General features: G+C 54.0%; 1 protein-coding gene across 1 annotated transcript in view; it reads left to right on the forward strand.

Annotated features, from left to right (window-relative positions):
• The first annotated feature begins 928 nt into the window (after positions 1-928).
• Positions 929-25,665, forward strand: part of SLC9A1 (solute carrier family 9 member A1) — a 57,643-nt gene continuing 32,906 nt past the window's right edge. Inside the window, exon 1 of the mRNA XM_028113687.2 lies at positions 929-2,119. Coding sequence (XP_027969488.1) covers positions 1,765-2,119 — 355 coding nt within the window. The 5' untranslated portion in view covers positions 929-1,764. The remainder of the gene's footprint in view (positions 2,120-25,665) is intronic.

Raw genomic sequence — 25,665 nt, forward strand, 5'->3', positions numbered from 1 at the left:
TTTGGAAATAGGGTTATTGAAGATGATCAAGTTAAGATAAGGTCATTAAGGTGGGCCCCCATCCATCTGACTGGTGATCTTGTAAAAAGGGGAAATTTGGACCCAGAGACAGAGACCCAGGGAGATCGTGAGAGAGAGACCCCAGAGACCACGTGAAGACTGGTCATGTTGCCACAATCAATCAACACCAAAGATTGTCGGCAAACCACCAGAAGCTAGGAGAGAAGCAAGGAATGGATTCTCCCTCACAGCCCTCAGAAGGACCCAACTCGGCTGACACCTTGATCTTAGACCTCTAGCCTCCAGAGTATGAGACCAAAACGTCTGTTCTTTAAACCACCCAGTTTGTAGTACTTTGTTACAGCAGTTCTAGCAAACTAATATAACTATTTATATACTAGCTAAGGAATTCTCTTCTGTTTTCTTATCTGCAACACTGGAACCATAATAATGGTTCTATAGGCCAGGTTCTATTCTAAACACTTTGTGTAGACTCTCATCTGGCTATCATAGCATCCCTCCGAAATAGGTACTGCTGATATAACCCCTTGGCAGATAAGAAAGTTAGGGAACAGAGAAGTTAAGTAACTTGCTCAAGGTCATATAGTAACTAAATACATAAGATAAAATATATCCTTCACAGCTGAGACCACAGTTGAGAACTGCTGGTGTCTAGTGAAAGCGCTTTGTAACTAGTAAAGCATTCCCCCCGTGTTAGTTACAATCTCTGGGGATTCAATCCCGCCTCCCCCCGCCCCACCACCTTTTTTTTTTTTTTTTTTTTTTGGTCATTTCTGACTCTTCCTCTTCCTACCCGTACTTCCTCCCCTTGGCGACAGTGGTCGCTGCGGTGCGCGGGCGCTGACAAGTCCCTCTAGCCCGCTGCGCTGGCTGCTCGCTGGTGTCTATAAATAACAGCGCCGGGCTCAGTAAGGTATCAGTCTGTCGCCGCCGGGGCTGGGGCCGTAGCTCTGGCTGTCACTGGGGCTGGAACTGTCACTGGAGCTGGACGCGGCGGAGCTGAAGCTGGGCCAGGGCGGAGCGCAGCGCCGCGCCAGGGTCGCAAGGAGGGGTGTGTTGCTGCCGGCCCACCGCGAGCCGCCCCCAGCCCGCGCCGAGGCGCCCTCCCGCCAGGCCGCCTGCCTCCGCCTTCCGCCTCCCTCCATTTCCCCGGAATTTCAGCCCGGCGCGCCTGGACCCCGGCCCTTCTCTGGGTGGGGAAGCTCTCGGCCGCTTTCCGGCTTCACTCCTTCCTCGCAGGCTGGGCTCCCAGCCCCCTCTCTTCTTTTCCTGGACTGGCTCCCACCCCCCACCCCTCCTTTGGTCCCCCTTTCTTTAGCTCAGACTCCCTGCCCTTTCCCTTAGCTGAGTCCCAGCTCCTCAGTCACTTTCCTCAGCCAAGGGTCCCAGCCTTTCCTCTTCCTTTTCCTTGCCTGGGGTCCAACCTGTCCTGTCTCTTCCTCTGTCCCTAGGGTGCAGTCTCTTTCTCCCACCCCCTTTCCCGGGCCTGAGTTCCAGACCTTTTGGTCTCCTGTGGTCCTTCCCGGGTCCTTGTTCCCTTTCCCCAGTTTGGAGTTCTCCATTGCAAACCCAGCCTCCCTCCACCCCCAGAGATCTGCTTGCACACAAATACTTCTCTAAAACATGAACTTTTCCTAGGAACTGCCCCAGTCTGTCTTCCACCTGCTGACCCCTTGCTACCTATGTCCCAGGTCTTACTCTCACTTTGCTAACGGTCAAGGCCTGCTGAACCAAGGGATCAGCATGATGCTTCTGTGGTCTGGCATCTGTGGCCGCACTCCCCCGCGAATCTTCCCTTCCTTGCTGGTGGTGGTAGCCTTGGTGGGGCTGCTACCTGTTCTCAGGAGCCATGGCCTCCAGCCCAGCCCTACGGCCAGCACCATCCGAGGCTCAGAGCCGCCTCGGGAACGCTCCATCGGGGATGTCACCACCGCCCCACCAGAGCTCCCCCCCGAGAGCCGCCCTGTTAACCATTCCGTCACTGAACACAGCATGAAGACTCGAAAGGCCTTTCCAGTCCTGGGCATCGATTACACACATGTGCGCACACCCTTTGAGATCTCGCTGTGGATCCTGCTGGCCTGCCTCATGAAGATAGGTAAGTCCAGTTTGCTCCGACACTTCTGCTGCCCGGACTAGCGAGCTTCTTGCCCCATCCTTACCACTCAAGACTGCCCAGGAATAAAGGTCCGGCCCACTCCAGTAAAGTAGGCAGCCTCCGTCCTGCCATCTTGGTCTTTCTCAAAGTTGGGCTCTGTGGTCTGAGTGCTGCCAAGATTGGAGTCAGCTTTATGCAAAGGGAAAAAGCAGGAGTAGAGCATGGGATGCTTCTTATACTAGGTACGTTCAGCGAGGGTTCCAGGCCTGCAGGTCTCCTCTGGCTGGGCCAGACCCCGAGGGGAGCCAGGCACCCAGCTGTGTACGAGACAGAAGAGTGTCTTCCAGCAAGTGGCACAGTTGGCTCTGTCAACAGCAGGGCAATTACACGCTTCATGGGAGGGCGTTCCAGAATGGAGTGTATATCTACTTGGCCTGTCTGAGGAGTTTAAGTATAGCAGGGGGCCTGTGTGCTGGAACCTGAGGGATTCCCATAGTATCACCTTCCTTTATTCCCAGAATGTTATCTGTCAGCTTTGCCTGCCCAGGCTGGCCGGGAGCCCCTGAGTCAGTTTCCGGCCCAGGAATGCCATCCTTTATACAGTTTATGGGACTGGAGCCCTGGAAATTTCTGAAGTCTGTTTTGGAGGTGGAGGGGGAGTGGACGAGGTTGAAGCTCTGTCTGGCCCCCCACTCACCTCCACGTTGGCACTCGGCTGGGTCTCAAGGTGCTGCATGGGCTGGCCAGTCACGTTGGCTGGCCGCTCAACCAAGTGGGAGAGGGACAGGTGGATGGGCTCAGGATATTCTGGTCTGAAGAGACTTGGAAATGTTCTTTTTTGGGAGAAGAAACCAGAAAAGTTGTTCCCTCCTCTCCCTGGTCTCCCTCCCTGCTAGGTCTGAACACTCTGTTCTGCTGGATGGAGTTCACTGGAGCCTGCATAGCCCAGAAGTCCCTGGAAGTGTGTCCAGGGGGGCTTTGAAAGTCTTTGCTTGTTGCCTTTGCTTTGTTAGCCTCAGCTATCAGTGGAAGGCATAGGATCTGGGATTCTGCTGGTTTGGGTTTGGGGAGTTTGTGACTCTTGGTAGGAAGCCTTGCAGCTTTTCCAAGGACATGCAGGAGCTGAGTGGTGATGCCAGGCTGGTGTGAGGCAGGCTCTGGGACGTGCTGCAGCAGGACACTCTGTTTTGACAGATCCAGTTGCTGGTGTGGAGCTTTGGTGCTGTGACAGTAGCAGGGCCTGTGCATGGAGCTGGGCCACCAGTTCCATGTACCTATACCCTGATGGCAGCCAGCTTCCTGGTAAAAATCAAGGACTGGGCAAGGGGAGCTATGTGTACTGATTCTGACAACAACATGACCTTGAACCAGCTGGGGCCTTTTTCTGCAGGTCTTGCCCAGCTGTGAAACTGGCAAGAATCTCTAAATTTGACCATATCAATTGAGTCATGAAAACTGTGTCTTGATTTTTTGTAAGAATCTAGTGACTGTGATGTGTCATTTGCCTGTATGAGACCAGGAAGAGACCTCACAATCACTGTCTCGAAATTGCCCTTCTCTCCGCAACTCCCTCACCTTCCAATGACAGCTGGCATCATGGTAGGGCACTGAGGCCAGTACACACACTACAAGTCTCAGTGCCTTCTATTGGGATGAGAGCATGACCACACAGATCCTACTCTGGGCACTAAGGAGTTTGTCCCTGAAGGCCTGATATCTGTTTCTAATGGGGTCAGGCTTGGCCTGCTTTGTCCCCACCAGAACCTGAGCCACAGACCCGGAGCAGCTGGAGAACAGAGATGATGCCATGGCAAGGGTGTCGGTCTAGAAGTTAGGAAACTTGGCTTCTCGTCCCACCTCCCTCTGTGACCTTGGGCCAGTCACGCCTCCCCTCCTGTCAGCTGATCTTTGGCCCCTTCCAGGTCTGACATTTCTGCCATTCCACTGACTGGGGTAACCCTGGCAAATCACTCAGCCTCGGGCCTCAGTTTTCCCATTGTAAAATGAGGAGGCTGGATATGATGTCTGAGGACATTTGCAGTTCCAAAAGTCTGTGTCTCTGGCTTGCAAGGGCATTCGGAAAACAGAGGAGCCCTAGCATCTGGCTCTTCTGGAGAAGAGAATTATGACCAAAAGATCTCAAGGGTCCCTGTTTAGGTGGCAAAAGTGAACGCCCATTTTTTTCCTTTCTCTTTGCAGTGTATGTAGAACTGAGGTTAGATAAAGGCGCCTCCACTCTGCCACTGAGCCTTTCTGAGCCTCCACTTCCTCAGATACAAAATGGGGGAAATAATAGTAACCTATAGTGCTGCTGATGTGACAGTGACCCAGGTTAATGCATATGAAGCTGCCTTTGTACCTACAGGAAGCACTCAGTGAGTGACAGTTGCCCCTGTTGGGACATATTTTATTTATTAGAGAGAGAGAGTGTTCATGAGTGGGGGTGGGGCAGAGGGGGAAGCAGGCTTCCTGCTGAGCAGGGAGCCGGATGCGGGGCTCGATCCCAGGACCCCGGTCATGACCTGAGCCGAAGGCAGATGCTTAACTGACTGAGCCACCCAGGCGCCCCTCTTTCTTGGATTTTTTTTTTTTTTTTAGATTTTATTTATTTATATGACATAGAGAGACACAGCAAGAGAAGGAACACAAGCAGGGGGAGTGGGAGAGGGAGAAGCAGGCTTCCTGCTGAGCAGGGAGCCCGATGCGGGGCTTGATCCCAGGACCCTGGGACCATGACCTGAGCTGAAGGCAGACGCTTAACGACTGAGCCACCCAGGCGTCCGCCCGTCTTGGGGATTTGATCCACCAAAGGCAAATGCATCCCTACCTCAGCCTCCTCCTGTCTTCCTCTGAAGCTGGAAGATTACAAATCTCTCAACCCTAGGCTGCCACAGGGCGTCCTTCCTTAAGGTTTCGGGGTGTTGGATGTGTCCTACCGATTTTGTTCTTCCTTTCACTTTAGTTGCCTCCAGGGCTGGTGGGGGCAGGGAGGGGAGACAGCCCCAACTGACTTAGGGGACGGGTGGGGGCTGAGGCCACGCTCCCTCTGCACTCTCAGATACCCAGGAACCTCGGAGTTCATTTCGGGGTCTTCCCTACCCTCTCAGCACCTCAGTGTGTGTAGGAGCCGAGTTGGAGCCCTCGTTCTGTCATGTCTGTCAGCTGCTTCCCTTGCAAGGTACCCCTCCTTTACGAATAGAAAGTGCTGTGTGCAGTTCACCTTCCTGTCCTAGTCAGTGAGCAGAGGCTCAGGTTGACCTGTCGGAGATGGTTGTGGGAGGATGGGATTGGTTAGAGCTGAAGTTCTAGAGTAATGCTTCTGGGTTCTCTTCTGACTGGCTCCGTGGGTGAACGGAGGCCCTTCTCTGCGCCTTTTTGCTCTCTCTGACGGTCAGGGATTCTTGCCTTTTCCTTGATGCGGAGGGGCTGGTGGTGGGAGTGGGGTTTAGACTATTGGGAGACCTGTGAGTGTGACCCCAAACCTTCGGTTAGGTCTGCTTCCCCCGTACCCCCCTCCCCACCCCTCCCCACCTTGTGATCTGGGCCCTGTGTGAATTCCACTTTGTCCCCAGTTCACCCGACTCCCAGTCTAGTGCTTGTTCCAAGGGAGAGCCCAACTGTAATCCCGCTCGCCACTGGCACCCCCTGCGACCGTTTGCCCATATCCCTGACCTGGAACTCCTGGCAGAGGCCCTGAGAGCCCATAAAGCAGGTATCCATCTTGTCTCCTGACCAGAGGCAAAAAAGCCTTCCTCTGTCTCTTCACGTCTTGTAGCTTTTTTGTTTTTGTTTTGGTCTTTGCAAGGCGTATCCTGCCATTTCCTCCTTAAATAAGTCTGTGAGTAGGGGAGGTGGGAGGGTGGGGGTCACTATTGCCCACTTCACATGCATGGATCTATCAGCCCCAGCAACTGGTTTCCTGTAAAAATAAGACGAGAACACACCTCTCCCGCTTCTCAGAAGAAGAGACGAACAACTTTAAAGGTCATGTTGAAATTGTCTCAAGAAGCCCAGACGGCACTCCCTAAAAAGAAAGGGGTGACCTTTTCCTCTTGGGGAAGATAGCTGACTGACTGCAGGACAGTGGGAGGAGAGGGTCAGCTGGGGGCTGGGAGGAGGCCTTCAGGTAGGACACGTATCTCCAGAAGCATCAGGGCACTCGGAGGGCTTCCGATTGGTCATGGTGCTGGACTTCATTCAGCTGAGCTCCCACGAGGCGTGCCTGTCCTCTCCTTCCCACCGTGCTCCTCCAGCTCTGGGAAAGCAAAGACATGGTCAGAGAGCCTGGGCTCCTGGCCCTGCCCCACAGTACCAGTGACCATGGCAGCTGCCTCGTCTCTCTGGACCGCACTTGCCTCATTGGTAAGGTGATGATGCTGTCTCTGCCTTCTCAGATGGGTGTAGGGGACACACTTGGGAATGCCCAGCACTATGCCCTGCCGGCTGCTGAGGTAGCTTCTAGGGCCTGTTCAGACTCCACCCCTCTGGGCGGCTTCTCAGCCCACTCAGCCCACAGCCGTGGCTCTGGCTTCTCCCCCTGAACCCGTTTCCCTTATTGTTTATCCACAACTTTGGCACGAGGCCTAGCCTGCCCTGTGACATCCCTTCTGTTGGGTGTGTTTGTGTTTTAATCAGAATTAGCATTTATTGAGTATCTACAGAGTAGTGTCAGGCACTTTATAAAAGTGATCTCATTTAGGGGCACCTGGGTGGCTCACTTGGTTAAGTGTCTGCCTTCGGCTCAGGTCATGACCCCAGGGTCCTGGGATCGAGCCCCGCATCGGGCTCCCTGCTCAGCGGGGAGCCTGCATCTCCCCCTGCTTGTGTTCTCTTTCTCTCTCTGACAAATAAATAAATAAAATCTTAAAAAAAAAAGTGATCTCATTTAATTCTAAAATCATACGAAAGAAAGGCTATCTCTGTTTTACAGATGAGGAAACAGCTCATAGAGGTTATCTTCTGTGATGTTGAATTTCTGAACTCTTTTCTCAAACGGAACTCTTTTCTGTTTGAGTCTTGGCATAGCCTCCTAGGGGAGTGAACCTGTCTCTCCTGCCGCTCACAGTCCCATGGGCAGATGCACACACGGCCTTCCGCGGAGTCGGTGCCCAGCCTGCTGCACTTGGACTCCCTCTAGGGATGGGACAGATGTCAGTGGTGGGAGCCTTCTCTCTGTCCTGAGGAGGCTGTTGGGGTTCTGTGCCTGGCTTTGAGCCTATCCCCTGTCCCTGTGAGTTGCATAGATAGAACTGACTCCTGCAGTGAGTCTGGGCCTGTCCCTGGTCCTCTGGTAGTGACCCTCCCTGCCTGTCCTCTCTTTGGAGGTGCCCTCTCTGTGGTCTGACTAGAGCTTACTTCTTCCGTGCTTGGGCAGGGGAGTGCCAGTGAAAGGGGAGTTAGCCAGGAGGGGGTGGCTAACCTTTTGATTATGGTCTTCTGCCTCTGGGCGGGGAGGGTGTGGGGCTGCTTTTGGTTATCCTCAGGGCCCAGCAGGATCCCCTGAGAGGCAGCCTCTGTGTTGGGAGCAGGTGGTATAAATTTCTTTAGCCCTGGAAGGCAGGCAGAATCTAGTAGTAATTATCATTACTACTGTAACTTGTTTCCAAAGCATTTGCATATGTAGTATTTAATTCTGATCGTCTGGGTGGGTTAGCAGGTGGTATTGATGTGCCCATTGTACATCTAAGGAACCTGAGGTCACTTAGCAAGTTAAGTGGCAAAGGACACATCTGTGGACTTCTAACCCAAGACCCCATCCTCTTTCCTGCCTGGCTGACATACTGGGTCCTTATAAAGATCAAGGGAGCCCAGAGATCCAAAGGGGCTTTGATGAGACTAAGTGACTAGGCACATCCACATTGGTACTCGAGCCGTTGTCAGAAGGGGCACCAGTTCCCCCAGTAGGAGGGGAGAGCTGAAGGAGCAGGGCAGTCTGGGGCGGTCTGGAGCCCAGGCCAGATCAGCTCCTAGTTCTTATAAAGAACGTGAGGGCTGAACTCAGCCTTGGGGCCTGTCATTCTCAGAGCCCTGGTCAATGGAACAGCAAACCTTTGAAATAGAGGGCTTTTCCTTTTCCTTAAAGTATTGTAGGCCCTCCCAGAGGAGAAAGGAGAGGCAGAGCAGTGAATTACAACCAAAAACATGCTGATTGGGCCGGAATGAGGAAGTCAAGAAACCTGAGATCTGGTCTTAGTTCTTTGTTGAGCTGTGTGACCTTAGGCAAGGCACCACCTCTCTGAGCTCCTGTTAGGAAATACTTGTACTAGTTTTGTCAAATATTTGTTAATTACCTTAGCTGCTACTTATTAAGCTCCTATTTTAGAAGCTATGTCAGGGGCGCCTGGGTGGCTCAGTTGGTTAAGCGACTACCTTCGGCTCAGGTCATGATCCTGGAGTCCCGGGATCGAGTCCCACATCGGGTCCCCTGCTCAGCAGGGAGTCTGCTTCTCCCTCTGACCCTCTTCCCTCTCGTGCTCTCTATCTCTCAGTCTCTCTCAAATAAATAAATAAAATCTTTAAAAAAAAAAAAAGCTATGTCAGGTACTTGCACAGCTAGAAAATACTGGGGTTTAAGCTCAGATCTTTCTGACCCCAGTGCTCATGTTCTTCATTATGCCCCAACTCCCTTTCAGTTCAGAAGTTTTATTTTTCCCATAATCATTTTGAACAAGGAAGAGTTTTACGGTTTTAGTATTTCAAGTCTTGACTGCTCTCTGTGGATCATTTCTCGGGTTTAGGGAAAAAATTGTGACACCCGCCCCCCCCCCAACTCCAAGTCCCACTGTGAATTAAATAGCCCTTCTTTGAGGTGTTGGCATTCAGAAACACAGGAGAGGCAGGGAACTGGAGTGGAGGGGCCCCAGGCTCCCTTTGCAAATGCCAGCCTGGACTGAGCTGGCTGGCCTGCCTCCTCCTGTCATCTCCTCAGCTGCCCCCTTTCTTTCCTCGGTGGGGAGAGAAGGCTCACTCAGCAAACCCAGGACCTGGGTTATTCCTGAGTCATCCATCGCCTGTGTGGGCCTCATTTTGCAGCACTCACACCCCCTGCAAACGTCTGAGTCAGACATGTCTCCCCAAGGTTGTCTGCACACACCGCCCTGGGCCAAACCATCTTAGATGCCGATAAACATCAACTGTTACTTTTAGGCAGCCCGTGATTATATGTGGGTATTTTTACTCTTATGGGCTAATCTAATTTTAACTGAACTAAGTTTTGAGTTAGATCAAACTGGATCAGTGGGCTCTCCCCCTTCCTTGGGATCATGCTGACTTCATTTTCTTCCCCCTAAAGCTCATCTAGGATGCGGGGCCAGTTTTGGGGTCTATTAGGCCAGACCTGACCCCTGACTTCTAATACTGACTTGCTGAGAATTTGGAGTTCCCAAAATCACTCCCAGCAAGTTCTTTTCTGGGACGATATGTCCTTAAGCAACTTGGAGCGAGGTTCAGGATGAGAAGTCCTGTTCCTCCCCGGGCCCCCTTTCCAGTCCCTTTGCGGGGGGAGGGGGACACTTACCCCTAAGCCCAGTCTGGCCCTTCCACGGTATTCAGCCTGCTGGAGACCAGGCCACTGAAGGCGGAGGGGTGACATCACAGCTGTGCGTCAGGCAGAGCCCACAAGCTCACCAAAATAATAAATAGCTAACACTTAACATAGCACTTGCCGTATACCAGGCAAAGCTCACAAAGGCTATGTCTTTGTACTGCTCAGCCAGGACTGAGAGCAGCTAATTAATTTGTCTCTTCAAGCTGGGATCCAAGAGGCAGGTCAGCCGAAATCAGCCACCAGGCGTTTAGCTTGTGGCCCATCAGGGAACCAAGAAGAGTGAAACCCCGGGCGCTGCTCTTTAGGAGCTTCCAGTGTGCTTAGGAGAAAATGGTCTGTTTGTGTTGAGAGGATGGGCAGACTCCCGGAACATCAGTTCCCGAGGGCAGGGGTGAGAAGGGGAGACTTCTCAGGGGAAGTGGAACTTGAGCCAGTCTTGAAGAATAGAGAGGAATGAGATTAACATGCAGGACCAAGAGAGTTATTCTTAGCACACAATCCCCACAAGCATGTAAGCCCCTTGAGGACAGGGCCTTTGTTTGCTTTCTTCTCTGCCTGGTGCAGAGTAAGGGCTCCTGTGTATCTGGGGATTGAAGGAGTGCAGGACTGACTTCCATGTAGAGATGGGGTCCACGTGAAGCATGGGGCAGACAGGAAACCAGTTTGATGGCTCAGAGAGGAAGGAGAGCAAGGGTTGGAGAGGCTAGTCCCCCAGACCGAATGCCAGGCTGGGAGTTTAACTGAGCTCCGAAAGTCACACTCAGAGTGCTTGGAGGCGTCAGCCCGTGTGTGAGCGGTGCTGCCAAGGCCACTTCCCTCCCTGGCCACCTCCCTGGGCTTGGCTCTAAATGATGATCTCTGAGGGCATCCTCTCTGGGCTGCATGGGGTCTCCCTGGGAAAGTCTGGGTCTTTTTGGTCTGCCCTCAATTTTTGTAAGTAAAAGCAAGATACCAGAGCTTCCTCAGGGAGCTGCCAAGACCCTAATTGAATTAAACTTTTCCCGGGAAGATTCTTCAAGCCATCAACTGCACCGTGACTGTGAATGAATGAGACCAGTGGCCATAAACCATTCAAAAAGGCAATCTCACTAATTTATGGTTGTGCCTAGACAGGTTGACTTATGGCTTCTCTTTGTTTTTAATGTGTGTTGGGAGTGGGCTGGGGCCAGAATCTCCTTTCTGTGGCAGATTTATTTTTAAAATATGAATAAATAAAACATGTTTGTGGTCAAAACAAAACAAACAGAAATAAAACTCACAGTACAGAAGGGTATTAAGGTAAAAAGTAAAAGTTTCCCTCCTTACTTCTCTGATAACCCAACTGTCATACTTCCCGGAGTTAACTTTCTTGTGCTACTTTTCATAAATTCTCTATGCATATATGAGTGTGGGAGTATGAGGATAGATTTAGTTTTCATAAAACCACTTGTGTAAAAGAAAAGAATTCTAGGCTGGGACCTGGATCCTAGTCTTAGCTCTGCCTCTTTCTTGCATATTGACCTATGGTAGGTCATTTTGCCTCCCTGGGCCTTAATTTTCCTATCTGTCGATTTCAGTTGTTGAAAGGCCTCTCCGGGACTTTCCAGCAGGAAAGGCAGTCATCCCAGATGAGCCTCTGCTCTGGTGAGGCCCAGGGCAGACGGAGGCCCTTTGGGAGACGGCCCACTGCCGTCATTAGCCCTGCCTTCAGAGTATAGAATTCTCAAGTACTGGATCGTGGTCCTCTCCAACTCCAGCTCAGGGTTACGGGATTAAATGAACGGGTTCGCAGAGAGCCAGCTGTGTTGCTGGGGAAGTAAGACAACAACACAAGAGAGGAAGCACAGGTAAGAAAGTGTGTGGCTCAGGCTGGGATGATGGGGGCATTGGATTGGAGCAGGAGAGATGAGGGAAGGTTTCCTGAAGGAGTAGTCCTGAGGAGCGGGCCAGGGGGAGAAGAGGAGCATCGTTCGGTAAGGCTTGCTTTTTTTTGTTTCGTTTTAAGATTTTATTTATTTATTTGTCAGAAAGAGAGAGAGGGAGTGGCAGGCAGAGGGAGAAGCAGGCTCCTTGCTGAGCAAGGATTCTGATGTGGGACCCTGGGATCATGACCTGAGCAAAAGGCAGATGCTTAACTGACTGAGCCACCCAGGCATCCCAGTAAGGCTTGCTTTTGGAAGGGAATCTGGCTTAGGTGGGAGAATGGACTGGATGACCTGCTTTTCTTCTAGGATCTAGGTTTCTAAGATACTTTTTTATTTTTTTTTTATTTATTTATTTTTAAGTGAGTTCTACACCAGATGTGGGGCTCTAACTCACGATAAGCGTCGCATGCTCCACCAATTGAGCCAGCTAGGTGCCCCTAAGAGTCTTTCAAGTCCATGATGGAGGTCAGGGGACTTGTGGACCCCCCCCCAAAATAGTCTGTAGACGTGGTATATATTTTTATCAGAGAGAGTAGTACTAGCCACAGATTTTCCGAGGGATCTGTAGCCCCACAAAGTTGAAGAGCTTTGGCATTTTGTGCTGTGAAAATTTGAAGAAAGGTAAAGGACTTTGGTTGGGCAAAGTGTAATACTGAACCCTCGGGTGAGTGGGATTTGCCGAGGGGACTGCAGAACTCATTCTAGGGAAGGGGAATGAACCCAGTCAGGATGAGTAAGCTGTGTCCTGGAAAAAGAAAAAGGAAATTGACCCTGTAAAATAGAGAAAAGCTTTTCTGGATTGGGGATCAAAGCAGATGCAGCAGACTCCTGCCCTGCCCTCCTGTGCAAGCAGGGAAGGTGCTGGGCTCCTTCTGCCCCCAGGGTCTGCTAGGTTTCCGTGGTGAGTTCAGTTCACACCCCAGAAGGTAATTCACGCCTCTCCCCCTTTTTCCTAAAGTGACTAGGGCCCAAACACACCTCTGAGTCTGTTAGGGGAAGCAGCTACCTTTGAGGCAGCAGAAACAAGGGATTGCCTCTGAAGGGGACAGGCTTTGAGGGCACAGTGCTGGGCCGCCCTGGTTGACCTCTGTTGTTTCCTGGACTGAGGACGCTTTATCTCTCGCTCTCACCCTGTTTCTGGGAGTGAAAGTAGAGACTGTTTTTCTACCTGCAGAATACTAGAGGTAGAAAGAACCTACGGTAACCTGGGGCCCCGGGGCCCAGAGGGGAGATGGAGATGTTTTCATCTCATCCTCTTATTTTCCACTTGAGGCCCAGAGAGGATGTGCCCAGAGCCACACAGGAGTTTAATGGCAGAGGGGGGAGGGCTTTCCCTGCTCTCTTAACTAATAACGCAGGGGTCTCTGGGCAGTAAGAGCTGGGCCAATACGAGGGGCTGTGGTCTTTGGCCTGGATGTTGGTTTCTAAGCCTTGGTAATGCTGATGGGCCCTTTCAGCCTAAGAAGGGCAGCTTCCTGCTGGAGTATCTATCTGAGAGCTGTTCCTGGCAGGGAAGCCATTTGACCTTGGCCCCATAGCCCCTTGCAGGAGAACCAACTGCAAGGCTTTGGACTCCGTCACAAGCCAGTGTTGAGCCTGGGTGCTGTGCTTTTTCTAGCGTCTTTGCCATCAAACCAGGCAAGGCATCGAGATCTTATCTTTTGAGTCCTGGGCGAGGGCTGGCAGGAATCTGGATGCTGGACCGGGTAGGCAGGATGTCTGCTTGAGGCGGAGCCAGCTCACCTCACTGAGCACAGCCCAAGACTCCTGTTACAGCGCAGTGGAGGAGGGGAGCAGGCAGTCCACCCCACCCTCCCCTGGCCAGGCTGGCTGGTGGACCAAGCAAAGATGCCATGAGAACCACTTCTTTTGAGGAACTCAGGGACCAGTCTGAGAAGTGCCATATAGATGCAGCACAGTTAGGCAGTAGAAAGTGGGAGTGATTTGAGGTGCAGATGGGATTCTGTGAGGGCTTAGAAGAGGCAAAAAAGGCCTTACCACCTGGGAGGATGGGGGGAGGGGGTTTTGTGGAAGTGACAGTTGAACTAACCCTTGAAGAATAAGTAGGATTTAGATAATGCTTGAGTGAGACAGGTCTCACTGGGCACAGCCAGAAGCTTCTACTTGGGGCAGGACCTTTGAATTACAGAGGAGTGTCCCAGAGCAGCTTCCTTTGGAAACATGGTGGTTAGGAACACGGGCTTTGCCACGCCACAGACTTGGGTTCAAATCTCAGCTCTACCACTTTGTGGCACCGTGACTTGGGCAAGTTACTTCCCCTCTTGGAGTCTCAATTTGATCACATGGTGTAACACCTGGCAGCAATGTTGGAAGGATTTGGGGAGAGTACCCTTGTAAGATGGTTGTCACAGAGTTTGGCACATTCCAGACACACGATAAATGGTGGCACTCAGGAATCCCTCTGGGATCAGGAGGAAGAGAAATACTGGCTTGTTTTCTCTGACTCCTGAATCACCCATTAACTGAATAATTGCTCAGCAAGACTTACGCCCTGCTGTGTGTCCAGTGCTGGGCTAAGCGCAGGGGCGAGGTGGCTACGGAGAAATCGTATTTATCCTTTCAATGAGTATGCTCCTAAGGTGGCTAGAGTACTTTCCAGCATGCATCAGGAAGCCCTCTGGGGAGATGCTGTTCTCCTTTTTACGAGTGCGGAGACCGAGGTCCCAGGAGGTTAGGTGGTTTGCCCAGGAGCAGAAAGCCTGACTGTGGCCTTCATTCGAGGTCCTGTGCTGTTTCTCTTACGTGACAGTCATTTCCCAATCTAGCTGTAGTAGCAAGACTTATCACTTGAAACATTTAATGAGCAAAGCACGATCTTGTATGACAACTTGACGTGTAGCTATAAAAGCACTGAATTTTGCAGAACAGATGATGGTTTTTAAAATAGGCCCTGCTCTGATGAGGTGCCAGGTGAACTGTGCCAGTATGAAGGACAGAAGTTTCTGCCTCTTTGTAACGCCACCACCGTGGCTGAGCCTCAGTTTCTCTAGCGAAACAGGGAACGTGTGTAAAGCTCCAGGCCCAACATAAGCACTCAGAAATGGAAGCAGAAATGCGAATGATTGGAAGATGGTTTTGGGCATGAGAGCCAGAGGAGGGCATTGGTGACTGTCACCAGAACTGGTGTGGGCGGGCAGATGAGGCCGTGAGCTGAGGTGTCTGAGTGTGGTCTCAGCTGAGAGGGGGAGACACACATTCGACAAACACCGATCCGTGCCTCATAAATGCTGTGCTGGAGATGGAAAGATGAATAAATATAATCCCAGCCTCCCAGGAGGGACTGACACATACACAGGCGCTTGAGCTGTGCTGTGAAATGTCACCTCAGGGCCCCGCAGGGCCGTGGGTGCACAGGAGGAGATGGGTGGGGGGTGGTTCAGAGAAGGCTCCTCAGGCTTTGAGCTGAGCCGCGAAGGTTAAGCAGGAGTTTGCTCACAGGGAGGGTGGAGCTGGAGAAAGGCACAGAGATGGAAATAATGCAGAACCATAGATAATGCAGAGCTGTTGACCTTTGCTTGTGAAACCCATTGGGGCATCCCCCCCCCCGCCTTAACCTCAGCCCCACACACATTCACCCTCCTGCCTGGTTGGGCAGAGAAGCCAAGGCTCCCTGCGGGGCTGTGAGCACCAGTGCTGGGCATCGCTGGATGTGGCGGCAAGGAGGGAGCTCCTGTCGTCTGGGACCTCCTGAGCGCCTGGCCTTGTGTGGGGGGTTCTGCGCGGTACATTGTTGTCCCAGTGTCATGGCTGCCCTGAGGGTACGAGGCCTGGTGTGTGCCTTTACCGGCTTTACAGCTGCCTCGGGGAGCAAGGGTGCCCAAACATTGCCGTGCCACGACCTCAAAACCTAGGACTTCAGGGAGAGGGGAGATGTGGCTGGCATGAGGACGGAGCAGAGGCCTTTGGGCAGGTGCCTTCGCAAGACCTCGGGGGCGGGGGGTGGGGGTTGTGGATCAGGCGAGGGTCGCCACACCAGCCAAGGCTCTGAGCAGCGGGTGTGAGTGGGCCGCCAGCCGGAGGTCGGGGAGAAGAGGAGGCCTAGCCAGCCAGGGTTGGGGCGGGGGGGAGTCTGAGCTGGGGGTCAGTGAGAAATAAGATTGGGTAGGTGGGCTAGTCTGGATTCCCAGGCATGGAGAACTCCAGCCAGAGGGCTCTTCAGGCTGCTGGAAAGTGTGGCCGCACAGATCCGAGGCTCGCCCTTCACTCTGGTTCCGTTTCTGCTCTCCCTGTCCAAGCCGCGAGGTCTCTAACCTGGTGACTCCGGTGGCCCCCTGAGCGGGCTCCTGGCTGCACTCCCCTCTGCCTGTAATCAGCTCTCCACGGAGCAGCCAGAGGGACTGTGCAGAAATGTAAACCAGAACTCAGCATTCCCCTGCCTCAGACCTTTCAAGTGCTTCCTGACGAACCTGGCATGAAATAAAATCCAGGAGAGGTGTGGCTACACCTCTCGACTTCACTGCCCGCCGTCCCTCCCCTACCTCGCTTACATCAGCAGCCTGGGTTTCTCAGGTGCCTGTGGCTTGCCAGGCCCATCCCCCCACAGGGCCCCTGTGCTTGCTCTCCCCTGCCTGGAAGACTGCTGCGGGCCAGCCCCGTGTCCAGGCCCTGGATCGGAGGTCATCTCTTCAGAGAAGCCTCCCTGGCCACCGAGTCTGATGTGTAGCACTCCTCTCCTCCCACATCAGACACTGTTCTGGGGGCTGAGGACACAGGCAGGAGCAAGACAAGGAGGCTCCTGGAGTCAGGGGGCTCGCATGCCAGTGTGGGGCGTTGGGCAGTGGACACAACAGCGTCGTGCAGTGATAAGTATCCTGAAGAAAATAAATAGGAGAGAGATGTGCTCCTTTGGATGGTGAGCGAAGGCCTCTTTAAGGAGGTGGCTTTTGAGCTGAGCAAATGACAAGAAGGAGCTTGCCTTTCAAAGACCAGGGGCCCTGGGGAGGGCATGTTTGAGGAACCTGGAGGGAAGAGAGAGGGAGGGGGAAGGAAGGAGGTGTGGTGTGAGAATGGAAGGGAGGACAGGGGTCAGATTGGGTTGGGTTGGCTTTGGGTTGGCTTCTAGATGCTGTGTGGTGCCATCGAAGGCTTTTGATCAGGGTGATGTGGTCTGGCCTGGGGAGGGATGTGCAGTCTGGGAGCCAGAGATGGAGAGTTGGCTCTGGCTTGGCCCTGGCCTCAGTGAACTGAGCAAAGCAGGTCCCTGGCCCACAGTCACTCGGCCCAGGTCTGTGAGAGCAACAGGTGTGAAGCTTCCAAGCAGACACCTGTGGCCAGGCCACAGTGGGACAGAAGCTCCAGCCTGGGAGAGCCATTCCCAGGGAGGGGTGACCAGGGAGCGGGAGCAGAGCAGGAGGGGGTGAGGGCACATGAGGAGGGGAGGGGCTGAGCGGGAACCAGGCTCTGCTGGACTCCTGCCTCTTCCTCCCCTGCCCCACCCCAGTGCCTGCAGGCAGGCGGTCACCGGACCTGTCCTGTGCACGCCTTGGTGCGGCCAAGTGCCAGGACTCCGACATGCCTGTTCCCTGCTGAATCCTAGGGTCCCATGTGACCTGGGGGGCCTCCAGGCCCAGAAAGACCAGGCCTCGAATCAGAGAATCAGACTTTATTGTTAGGAAGGTGCTGGGGACTGAGTGAGGGATCCAGGTGGTAAGATGGAGAAAGATAAGGGGGTTGGGATCAAGAGGCATAGACTTGCTGGCTCTTACAGCAGGAGGGGCCTGGCTTGCAGCCCTGGGGAGGGTCCTCCACAGTGCCGTGGAGAGCACCTGGCAGGAAGGCCGGCACATGCTCAGTGAGCAGTGACAGAGCCTGGCCCAACCCCCTCATCCCACAGAGGAGGAAGCAGAAGGCTAGAGAGGAAATGACTTGCCCACAGGCCAGGAGGCAACAGAGCTGGGGTTAGTTCAGGTCTCCCAAGCCCCTAGTTCAGAGGCCTTCTGTAATGGTGTCAGTGGGTCTTCTTTCCCCCACCATTCCCTCGGGACCAGCCCCCTGTTCCCTCTGCAGGTGAGGCGGCTGCCCGTGGGCGCCGCAGCTTCTCTTCAGCTGGCCTCTGACCTCTGAGCACCTACTGTGTGTCAGCACATCTGTGCAGGCAGGAGCTCCCCCCCCCCCACCGCCAGTCGTGCTGACAGGTGTGTGCGGGAGGTAGACGTGTGAACAGCCATGGTCCAGGCTGAAGTGACACGGGGAGGCGGCACAGTGCGGCGTGGGCCCTGGTGGCAGACGGGCCTTGGTTCTGGCCCTGCCACTTAAAATGTAGTGGTGACAAGGCCTGAACCTAAGTTGGGAAAGATCAGGAAGGCCTCTGACTCAATGTAGGGGAGTGTGGATCTTTCTTGTAGTGACGGGAACTGGAGAGGTTTTGTGGTGAGGCATGATCACAGCTGGCCTGTGTTGAGGATGAAGGTTCTCCTAGCAGGTGGAGAAAGGACTAGAAGTTTCTTGCAGTGTTCTTGGCTCTGGGAATTTTCCGCCTCCTCCCTCCATAGATAATTATCCTTCCTAAGAAACTGATCAGATGGGAAACTGCAGGAAATGGTTTGGGACGAGGATTGTGTAGGAGTTGGGGGGTGGGGAATGAAAAGGATGTAGCAGGAGGGGGAACATGCCTAGCAGCAGGAGGTGGTTCCCTTGGAAGGAGGAGGGAGGGAGCCTGGGCAGGCTAGGAATTGAGAGCAGAGTGGGCGGCTCCAGAGGAGCCAAGTTCCTCAAAGTTCCTCTGCTCCCCTGGTGAGGAAGGGGATGAGATTGACTGGCAGGGTCAGCTTTCCTGAGTCAGCATGAGGCTGTGTAGTCCAGCAGCCTCAGCACCGGGCCAGGTGTCAGAGCCAAGGCCAGGCCCAGCTCTGCTGCTCAGCCGTCCTTCCACATCTGAAATTCCGTCACTGTGGGCCGGGGCCGGTGAGGGCAAGTGGGTGTGTCCCGGGTACCCTGTCCTGGCACAGAGCACCCCTCCCGACCCAGCTCCCAGCAGGCCCGAAGCTTTAGTGGTGGGCCTGGTCTCTGCTCCCCGTGGGCCTTGCTGGTGTGCTGAGGCTTCCAGGGAGCGAGGCTCGTGTCCACGTGAGCAGGTGACTGAATCACAGCCACGGTGATTAGCAGTGAGGAGCAAGCAGGGGCAGGGCTGCCAGTGCAGCGCCTGGAGGGGAGAGCGTCGAGGCCTCCTTCTGTACAGTCAGTACAGGATCAGTAGAACCTGGTGGCTTAAGGTCGTCAGAGTCTAGCCGACCTGGCTTTGAACCCCAGCTGCACCACCTGCCAGCTAACCGACCTTAGGCTGAGTACCTGACCTGTGAACATCATTCGTCTGTACATAACTCTCCCTTGCATGTTTTTTTAAATCTTTCCCCCCTCTATTTAACTGAGGGATAACGTACATAAATACATACAGAAGAGTGCACTCATCTTAAAGTGATCGGCTCAGTGACTATTTACAAATGTTTGCAACCATGTTAACAAGCCAGTCAAGATAGAGGATATCTATGTACCCACCCCCCCAAAGTCCCCTCCTGCCCTTCCCGGTCTGTACCCCCACATTCCTCTGAGGTAACCACTGTTCTGAGCCCTGTTGGCATCAGTTGGTTTTACCTGTTCTTGACCTTGATACAACTGGAGTCAGACAACAGGTACTCTCTTGGGTCTGGCGTCTTTCGCTCTGCCTGTCCAGGAGGTTGCTCTTTGTCGTCACATGCACGAGAGCTTGTCCCTTCTGTCGCTGTGCAGCACTGCCTGGTATGAAGAAGCCACAGCGGCTCACTCGCCTGCTCCTGGGCATCCGGGTTGGCTCCCATTTTTGACAGTTAATGAAAGAAGCTGCTCTGAACATTCTTTATATTCCGAAGGGTTTTGTGAAAATTAAATGAAATTAAAAAAAAAAAGAAAATTAAATGAAATAATCTACTACGGTAAAGTGTTTAATACTGAGTTTAGACTTAGAGCACGTGCTCACAAAACTTTTCTCCCGGATTTTTGATGTTGTTGTTCATAAAAAGGAAACAAAAATTCAAACACTATCTAAGTGTGTAAAGAAAAAATGCCAGTCCTCTCCCTTTCACTCACCTGCTCCTTAGAGCTGATCACTTCGCAGTTCAGTGTGTTTGCCTGGACTTTGCTGTTGTGTGAAGTTCTTTTTTTTTTTAAATTTATTCATTTATTTTTAGAGAGAGAGAGGGAGAGAAAGAGTGTGCATGGTAGGGGGCGGGGTGCAGAGGGAGAGAGAAGCTTAAGCAGACTCCATGCTGAGTGCAAGCCCGATGTGGGGCTCGAGCTCACCACCTGAGGTCATGACCTGAGCTGAAACCAAGAGTCAGACGCTTAACCAGCTGCACCACCCAGGTGCCCCTGAAGTTCTTTTTAATAAAAATAGTTTCATAGTACTAATTGTGCTGTTCCTATTCTTTTACAACTTTTTTTTTTTTATTAAGTTTGACTTTTTAAGAGTCCCCTTAGCTGCATTGAAGGAGCAGCTCCAAGAGGGACGGCCTGGGACGAGCTCCTGAACCAGCCGGTCGGGGCCCTCCGCTCTGGCCTGGCAGGGCCGCTTTCAGGCTTTCCTCCGTGTGGAACCCAGGGTTTGGCTTCTGGAACCCTGGCTGCAAGTCCTGGCTCTCCTGTGCCCTGTTTGGGTGTGTTCTTGGGCTTCTGTGCCCTGAGCTTTGGTTTTCTTGTCTTTAATGCAGGAGAACCCACACCTGCCTCATACGGATGCCATGAAGTCTAAACCTAAATGCGATAATGTGCGGGAAAGATCAGCATTAGGGTAGGAGATAACAAATAGCAGAGTACAAAGTGGAAAGTACAAGGTGGAAAGTGACACGTGTGCTGCTTAGTATGTAAAATCACGGGCTTTCAGAGCTAGAGGCCTCTGAGAAGTGAGCCCAGCCTGCCCTCTTACCTGGGAGGAAACCATGGTCCAGGGAAGGCTGCAGAGGCAGCGAGTGTTGGAGCCAGAACCAAGCCAAGGGGGACGTCGGCCCCGCAGCTTCTGAGCTCCCCCCCACTTCTCAGCAGAGGGGGTGTCCGCCGTCCTCTGGTCCAGGAGGATGGGGAAGCAGGAAGTTGGGGCAGAGGCGGGGGCGCTCGGGTGGGGAAGGAGATGCTGCCCCAGTCTAGGCTACAGCCTTCTCCATCCTAACTGTGCCCCCAAATCCGGACCTCTGTCCATTCCCTGGCCCCACAGAGTTCACTTCCTCCCCCTAAGGAGCCAAACCAGCACCCCTGCTCCCTGCCCCCTCCTGCAGGTAATAGCCTGGAGTTGTGTAGTCTCTGAGGCTTCTTCTAGCTCGGTGTTTGGATCTCCGGAGCCTTCGTGCCCGCCGCCCCCCCCCCCCCAGCTTTTATAAGAGGATAGAGAGGGTTCCCCCAGGCCTATGAGCTGATGGCCTAGACTGAGGTCTGGAATCTGGAAGCAAAACCCTGACCAGCCTGGGCTGGGGTCTGTGCCTCATTCACCCTGCTCCTCCCCAGGAAGAATTGGCACAATATGATTTGCACAGAACCGGCCCAGGTGGGCTCCCCTCCCCCCCTGTATTTGGCCAGCACGCTCAGTACCAGGCGCACCGAGGCAGAAGTGGCTCCTTGGGCTCTGGCTCCCGCCTCTTTTGGAGCCACAGCTCATTATAAAAGCACCGTGACAGTGATATCAGGTTGCTGGGCAGGGCCGCTGGGAGTGCCTTGTTGGTCCAGGGTGGGGTGGGAGCCCTCGGATCCCCTTTCAGGGCGAGGCTGTGGAGTGACCCATGTTCTAGTGGCAGTGAATGGTGACGTCACAGAAGTCCCGAGCAAAGACCAGGAGGCACCGCCTGGAGCTCTCGCCTTGTGTGGCCCTGTTTTGGGCTCTCTGCCTTCAGCATCTTGGGTGGGCCTCACCTGATCCTGTGAGGCGAGTGGCGGTGTCCTCCACTCATTTTATAAATGAGAACCCCAAGGTCGGGAGAGGTTAACTAACTTACCCAGGGTTACAAGAAAGTGCTGGAACCGAGCAACCTTGAATCCTAAGAAACCAGAGTGAAAGAGCCATGTGAGGTTGTCTGGCCCTGTCACCGCATGGCTGAGCAAACCCAGGCCCAGAGTGCAGGCACATGGGGATTGGCACCCAGGGCCAGTACTCTTTCCGTTCCGTGGATAATAACCATAGTTAGTACCATAGTGGGTTCCCCAGCCTGCTCCTTTGAATGTTCTGAGACCGTCTAGTTAGGGCCATCTTTTGGAGAGTTGAGAAAATAGTCATCCAGCTTATTTTTTCTGTGGCTCAGATGAGGAACGTGGTTGAGAAATGCCCCAAGGACAAGCCTCTGGCCGCTCTGGAGTCTGCTTCCTGGGCCTGAATCCCTCTTCATCCTGCCCCCTACCAGCAAGGTGGCCTTGGGCAGGTGGCCTAGCCCCTCTGAGCTGCAGGTTCCTTGTCAGTGATGGGAGTGTGATAGCGCCTCCCTCACCGGACGGTTTGAAGGTGAAGGAGCCCGCAGTGAGTGCCATGATCATCCACATCCCCATCTCAGGAAGACGCTGCGCTCATCTCATGACTGAGCCGCTCAGAAACCAGGGCTCCAGCCTGAGTTCCGGGCCCTTCCTGTCCCGCCCTGCAGTGCTGCTTCCTGGTTCCTGCTGCCACAGGCATCCCCCACCCCCAGGTGCCTTGTGCACGGTCGTACAGTGGGCCCTGCTCAGGTGGGAGGCTTGCTTCACTTCTTCCCGGGCATGGGACAGTGACTTCTGTGGGGCACACCGGTGGCCGGCAGGTAGGCAGGCCAGCAGCCTCTCCACCTGTGTGGGACCTTGCCCCTGTGTGCTCGGCTCGTCACCGATGGGCTCCCGGCCTCCAGCCGGGCCCTCCCTGCATGGCCCCATGTGGGCTGGACTCCAGAACCTCTGCCCTACGGATGAGAGCGGCAGCAGGAAGCAGTCTGACAGGTCATTTCCTATTGAGCAGTCTGGTGTGAGGGCAGCCCTCAGCCTTTGGGGTCAGGCCGTCCTGGAATCAAGTATCAGCTGTGTTGCTTCCTGGCTGGGTGCCACGGGGGCAAGTTCTTTAAACTCCAAGCTTCAGTTTCTCCTTTAGAAAATGGAAATAGTGCCTACCTTACGGCATTGCTGAGGCCAAATGAGTAAACACAGGGCTTGGTGACTGTTCTCCCTTCTCATGCTGGCACTCAGCTCGTGGCCACACTGTGTCCCCCACGGCAGTGTGTGCAAGTGTTACGCAGGGGCCTCGCGGGCCTCACCCAGGCCTGGGAGGTGCCTCCAGGGGAGTTCTGTTACTCTTCCCTGGGGTACCAGCCAGCTCCTGGTCTCCCCTGGCAGATCACAGAGCCGGGGCATATTGGTCCTGCTGGGGATCTCAGAGGGACCCAGGAGTTTAGAGAGGGTGGGTGTCTCACTCCCAAGGTCACATGGCAAGCAAATGACAGCCTGAAGTGAACCGGGTCTCCTCTTCCCAGCCCAGCAGGATAGAGAGCCAGGGCTCAGAGCTGGAGGAAGCATGCTGGGCTGTGGCTCTGGAGTCAGAAAGCCCCAACTGTAGGGCCTTGGTTCAGTCTCTTCACCGCTCCCTGCCTCGGTTTCCTCAGCTGCAGAATTGTACCGAGGTCAGAGAACCTTCAGGGGACTCATGCAGTGAGGTGTACAGCACATCACAGCGAGGTACTCAGTAAAAGGTAGTTGTAAAAAAAAAAAAGGTGGGAGGGCGCCTGGGTGGCTCAGTTGGTTAAGCGACTGCCTTCGGCTCAGGTCATGATCCTGGAGTCCTGGGATCGGGTCCCGCATCGGGCTCCCTGCTCGGCAGGGAGTCTGCTTCTCCCTCTGACCCTCTCCCCTCTCATGCTCTCTCTCTATCTCATTCTCTCTCTCAAATAAATAAATAAAATCTTAAAAAAAAAAGGTGGGAGTAATGAGGGGTGCACTGTGTTGTACGTGAGGACTGGCTTTGGAGTATGAGGCCTTGGTGTGCATCCCAACTCTGCCAACACCTTGCTGTGTGACGTTGGCTGAGGTCCTGCCCTCTCTGAGCTTTATTCTTTGCATCTGTGGAATGGAGGGGTTGGGCTGGAATGGTCTTGGAAGACCGTGTCTCCTCAGACCTCCTATGGCTTCTTACTGAGGTTCTTACTGAACCCCAGGAGAGGCCTGACCTCCCTTTGCTGTTCCTGTCACCCTGGGCCCTCCTGGCACCAGGACCGAGGCCTGCAGCCAGCCATGTCCTCAACCTTTCTCTGCAGTGTCCTCTAAAGGGCAGCCTCCTCTGAGCATGCTCAGCTCTCCCCACTCAGCACATCTCCTGGCTCTTAGAGGCTGGAGGTGACAAAGTCTCCCAGTGGGCAGGGAGAGGAGACAGGGAGAGGCCCTCCAAGTGTGCCCTCTTGTGTTTCCCTCCTCCTGATGCTCAGCCAGCTGGGCTGTTTTCTAAGTGTGTGGGAGCCTTTCAGGGCACCCCCAGGAGATGGATGCCTTGGGCACCTGCTTAGGGGAAGCTCTGGCCTCCCACCCTGCCAGCCTGCCTCTGGGACCCACTGCTGAAGTTTTGGGGAACCTGAATCTGCACGGCCCAGCTACATCCGCAGCTCCTGTGACCTGTACTCAGGTAGCCTAGAAGGCAGTTTTACAGATTTTAAAGGGGACAAGAAACAGGTTCAGTGGGGATCCAGGGGGCTTCTGCCTCCTCTCAGCCTCCCTTTGCCTCTCCTCAGCCTCCCCCCGACCTCGCTGTCTCCCCTCTGCCTCGACCCAACCTCCCCCAGCCTCTACTCAGCCTCACCCCGACCTCCCCCTCTGCCTCCCCTCCTGCCTCCCCTCTGCCTCCTCGACCCTTGCCCTCAGCCTCCTTCAGCACCTCTGTAGGCTTCTGCCAGCCAGGCTCAGCCTGGAACCAATGATGACAGGCACAGGGTAGCAAGCCCTGTTTCGGAGGGGCTGCCTCAGAAGGTGGCCCCGTCTCCCAGCTGGCTGCTTCCCTGACACCTGCGCCCTGGTGCAAGCAGGCCCTCTGTGGGCCCGGGGACCCGGGGTACAGAGATGAGACCATTGTCCTTTGCTGAGAGTTTTCTTTGGCAGTTCTTTGCTCCAGATACATAATCTCATTGGATCCTCAGAACAGCCCTTGTGGTAGAAATGATTATGAGCCTGCTTTTCAGATGAAGAAACTGAGATTCACCTGAGACTCAGAGCCCCTGCCAAGGAGAGACTCGGCTTGTAGGTGGCCGAGCCAGGAGACCAGGCCGCTGGTTCTCAGGATCATGCTTTCTCTTAACCACAGGGCTCCCGGCTGGCTGAATTTGGGTTGAAACCTTGGACAGATCCCTGAGGCAACTGTACCTCTGCTCGTTTTTCCAGATGTCGCCTTTCCCAGCGATGTCACTAAGGATCTTCCAGCCTGCACGTGGGACTGCCTCCCCAGGCCCAGTTGCTCTGCCTCAGTCCTCTAGAGCTCTAGCTGTCACTTGACTGCTGGGTCCTCCTCTCACTAGAGCCTGACTCCAGTGGAGGGCCCAGCCCCTCTGGTGGCATGATATTGCTACTGTGCTCTTGCAGAATGCAAGCCAGGTGGCAGCCACGCTGGGCCGCGGAGGAGGCCGAGCCCTGGAGAGCAGACATGCTCTGCTTCCCGGGAACAGGGAGGCCCCTTGCATCCCACCCGTCTGTCCAAGACCTGTCTTTCTCTTTGTCACGGCCACCTGGCGCCATGAACCTTGCTTACCGCCACGCTGGAGGGGAAGGAAGTGAGAGGCTCAGGGCAGTACTGTGATTTGCCAGAGATCACAGAGAAGTTCAGGTTTAGGGCTGGGACAGAAGCCAGCTCCTGTGTTGGTAGACCAGGGCTCTTTACACCAGCCCGTGCTTCTGGCTGTCCTGCTCCTCCTGAAGACTGTCCCGGGCCCAGATACTGCGCTTGTTGGCGTGGACAGAGATGGTGTGAAGTGCTTTGTCCAGTAGCAGAGCTCATGGGTCAGACGTCAGAGCTCGAAAGGCTCTCAACATGCCTCTGAGTATGGGGAAGGCCAGAGAAAGGCATGGGCTCGTTCAAAGCACCTTGTAAGTTGGTGGCATGGTCTAGATTGGAACCCAGGTCTCCGAATCCC

This window comes from Eumetopias jubatus, unplaced genomic scaffold (assembly GCF_037043125.1).
Source record: "Eumetopias jubatus isolate StellerSeaLion01/CBP00866 unplaced genomic scaffold, mEumJub1_p1.0 scaffold_4, whole genome shotgun sequence".
NCBI classification, from domain to species: domain Eukaryota; kingdom Metazoa; phylum Chordata; class Mammalia; order Carnivora; family Otariidae; genus Eumetopias; species Eumetopias jubatus.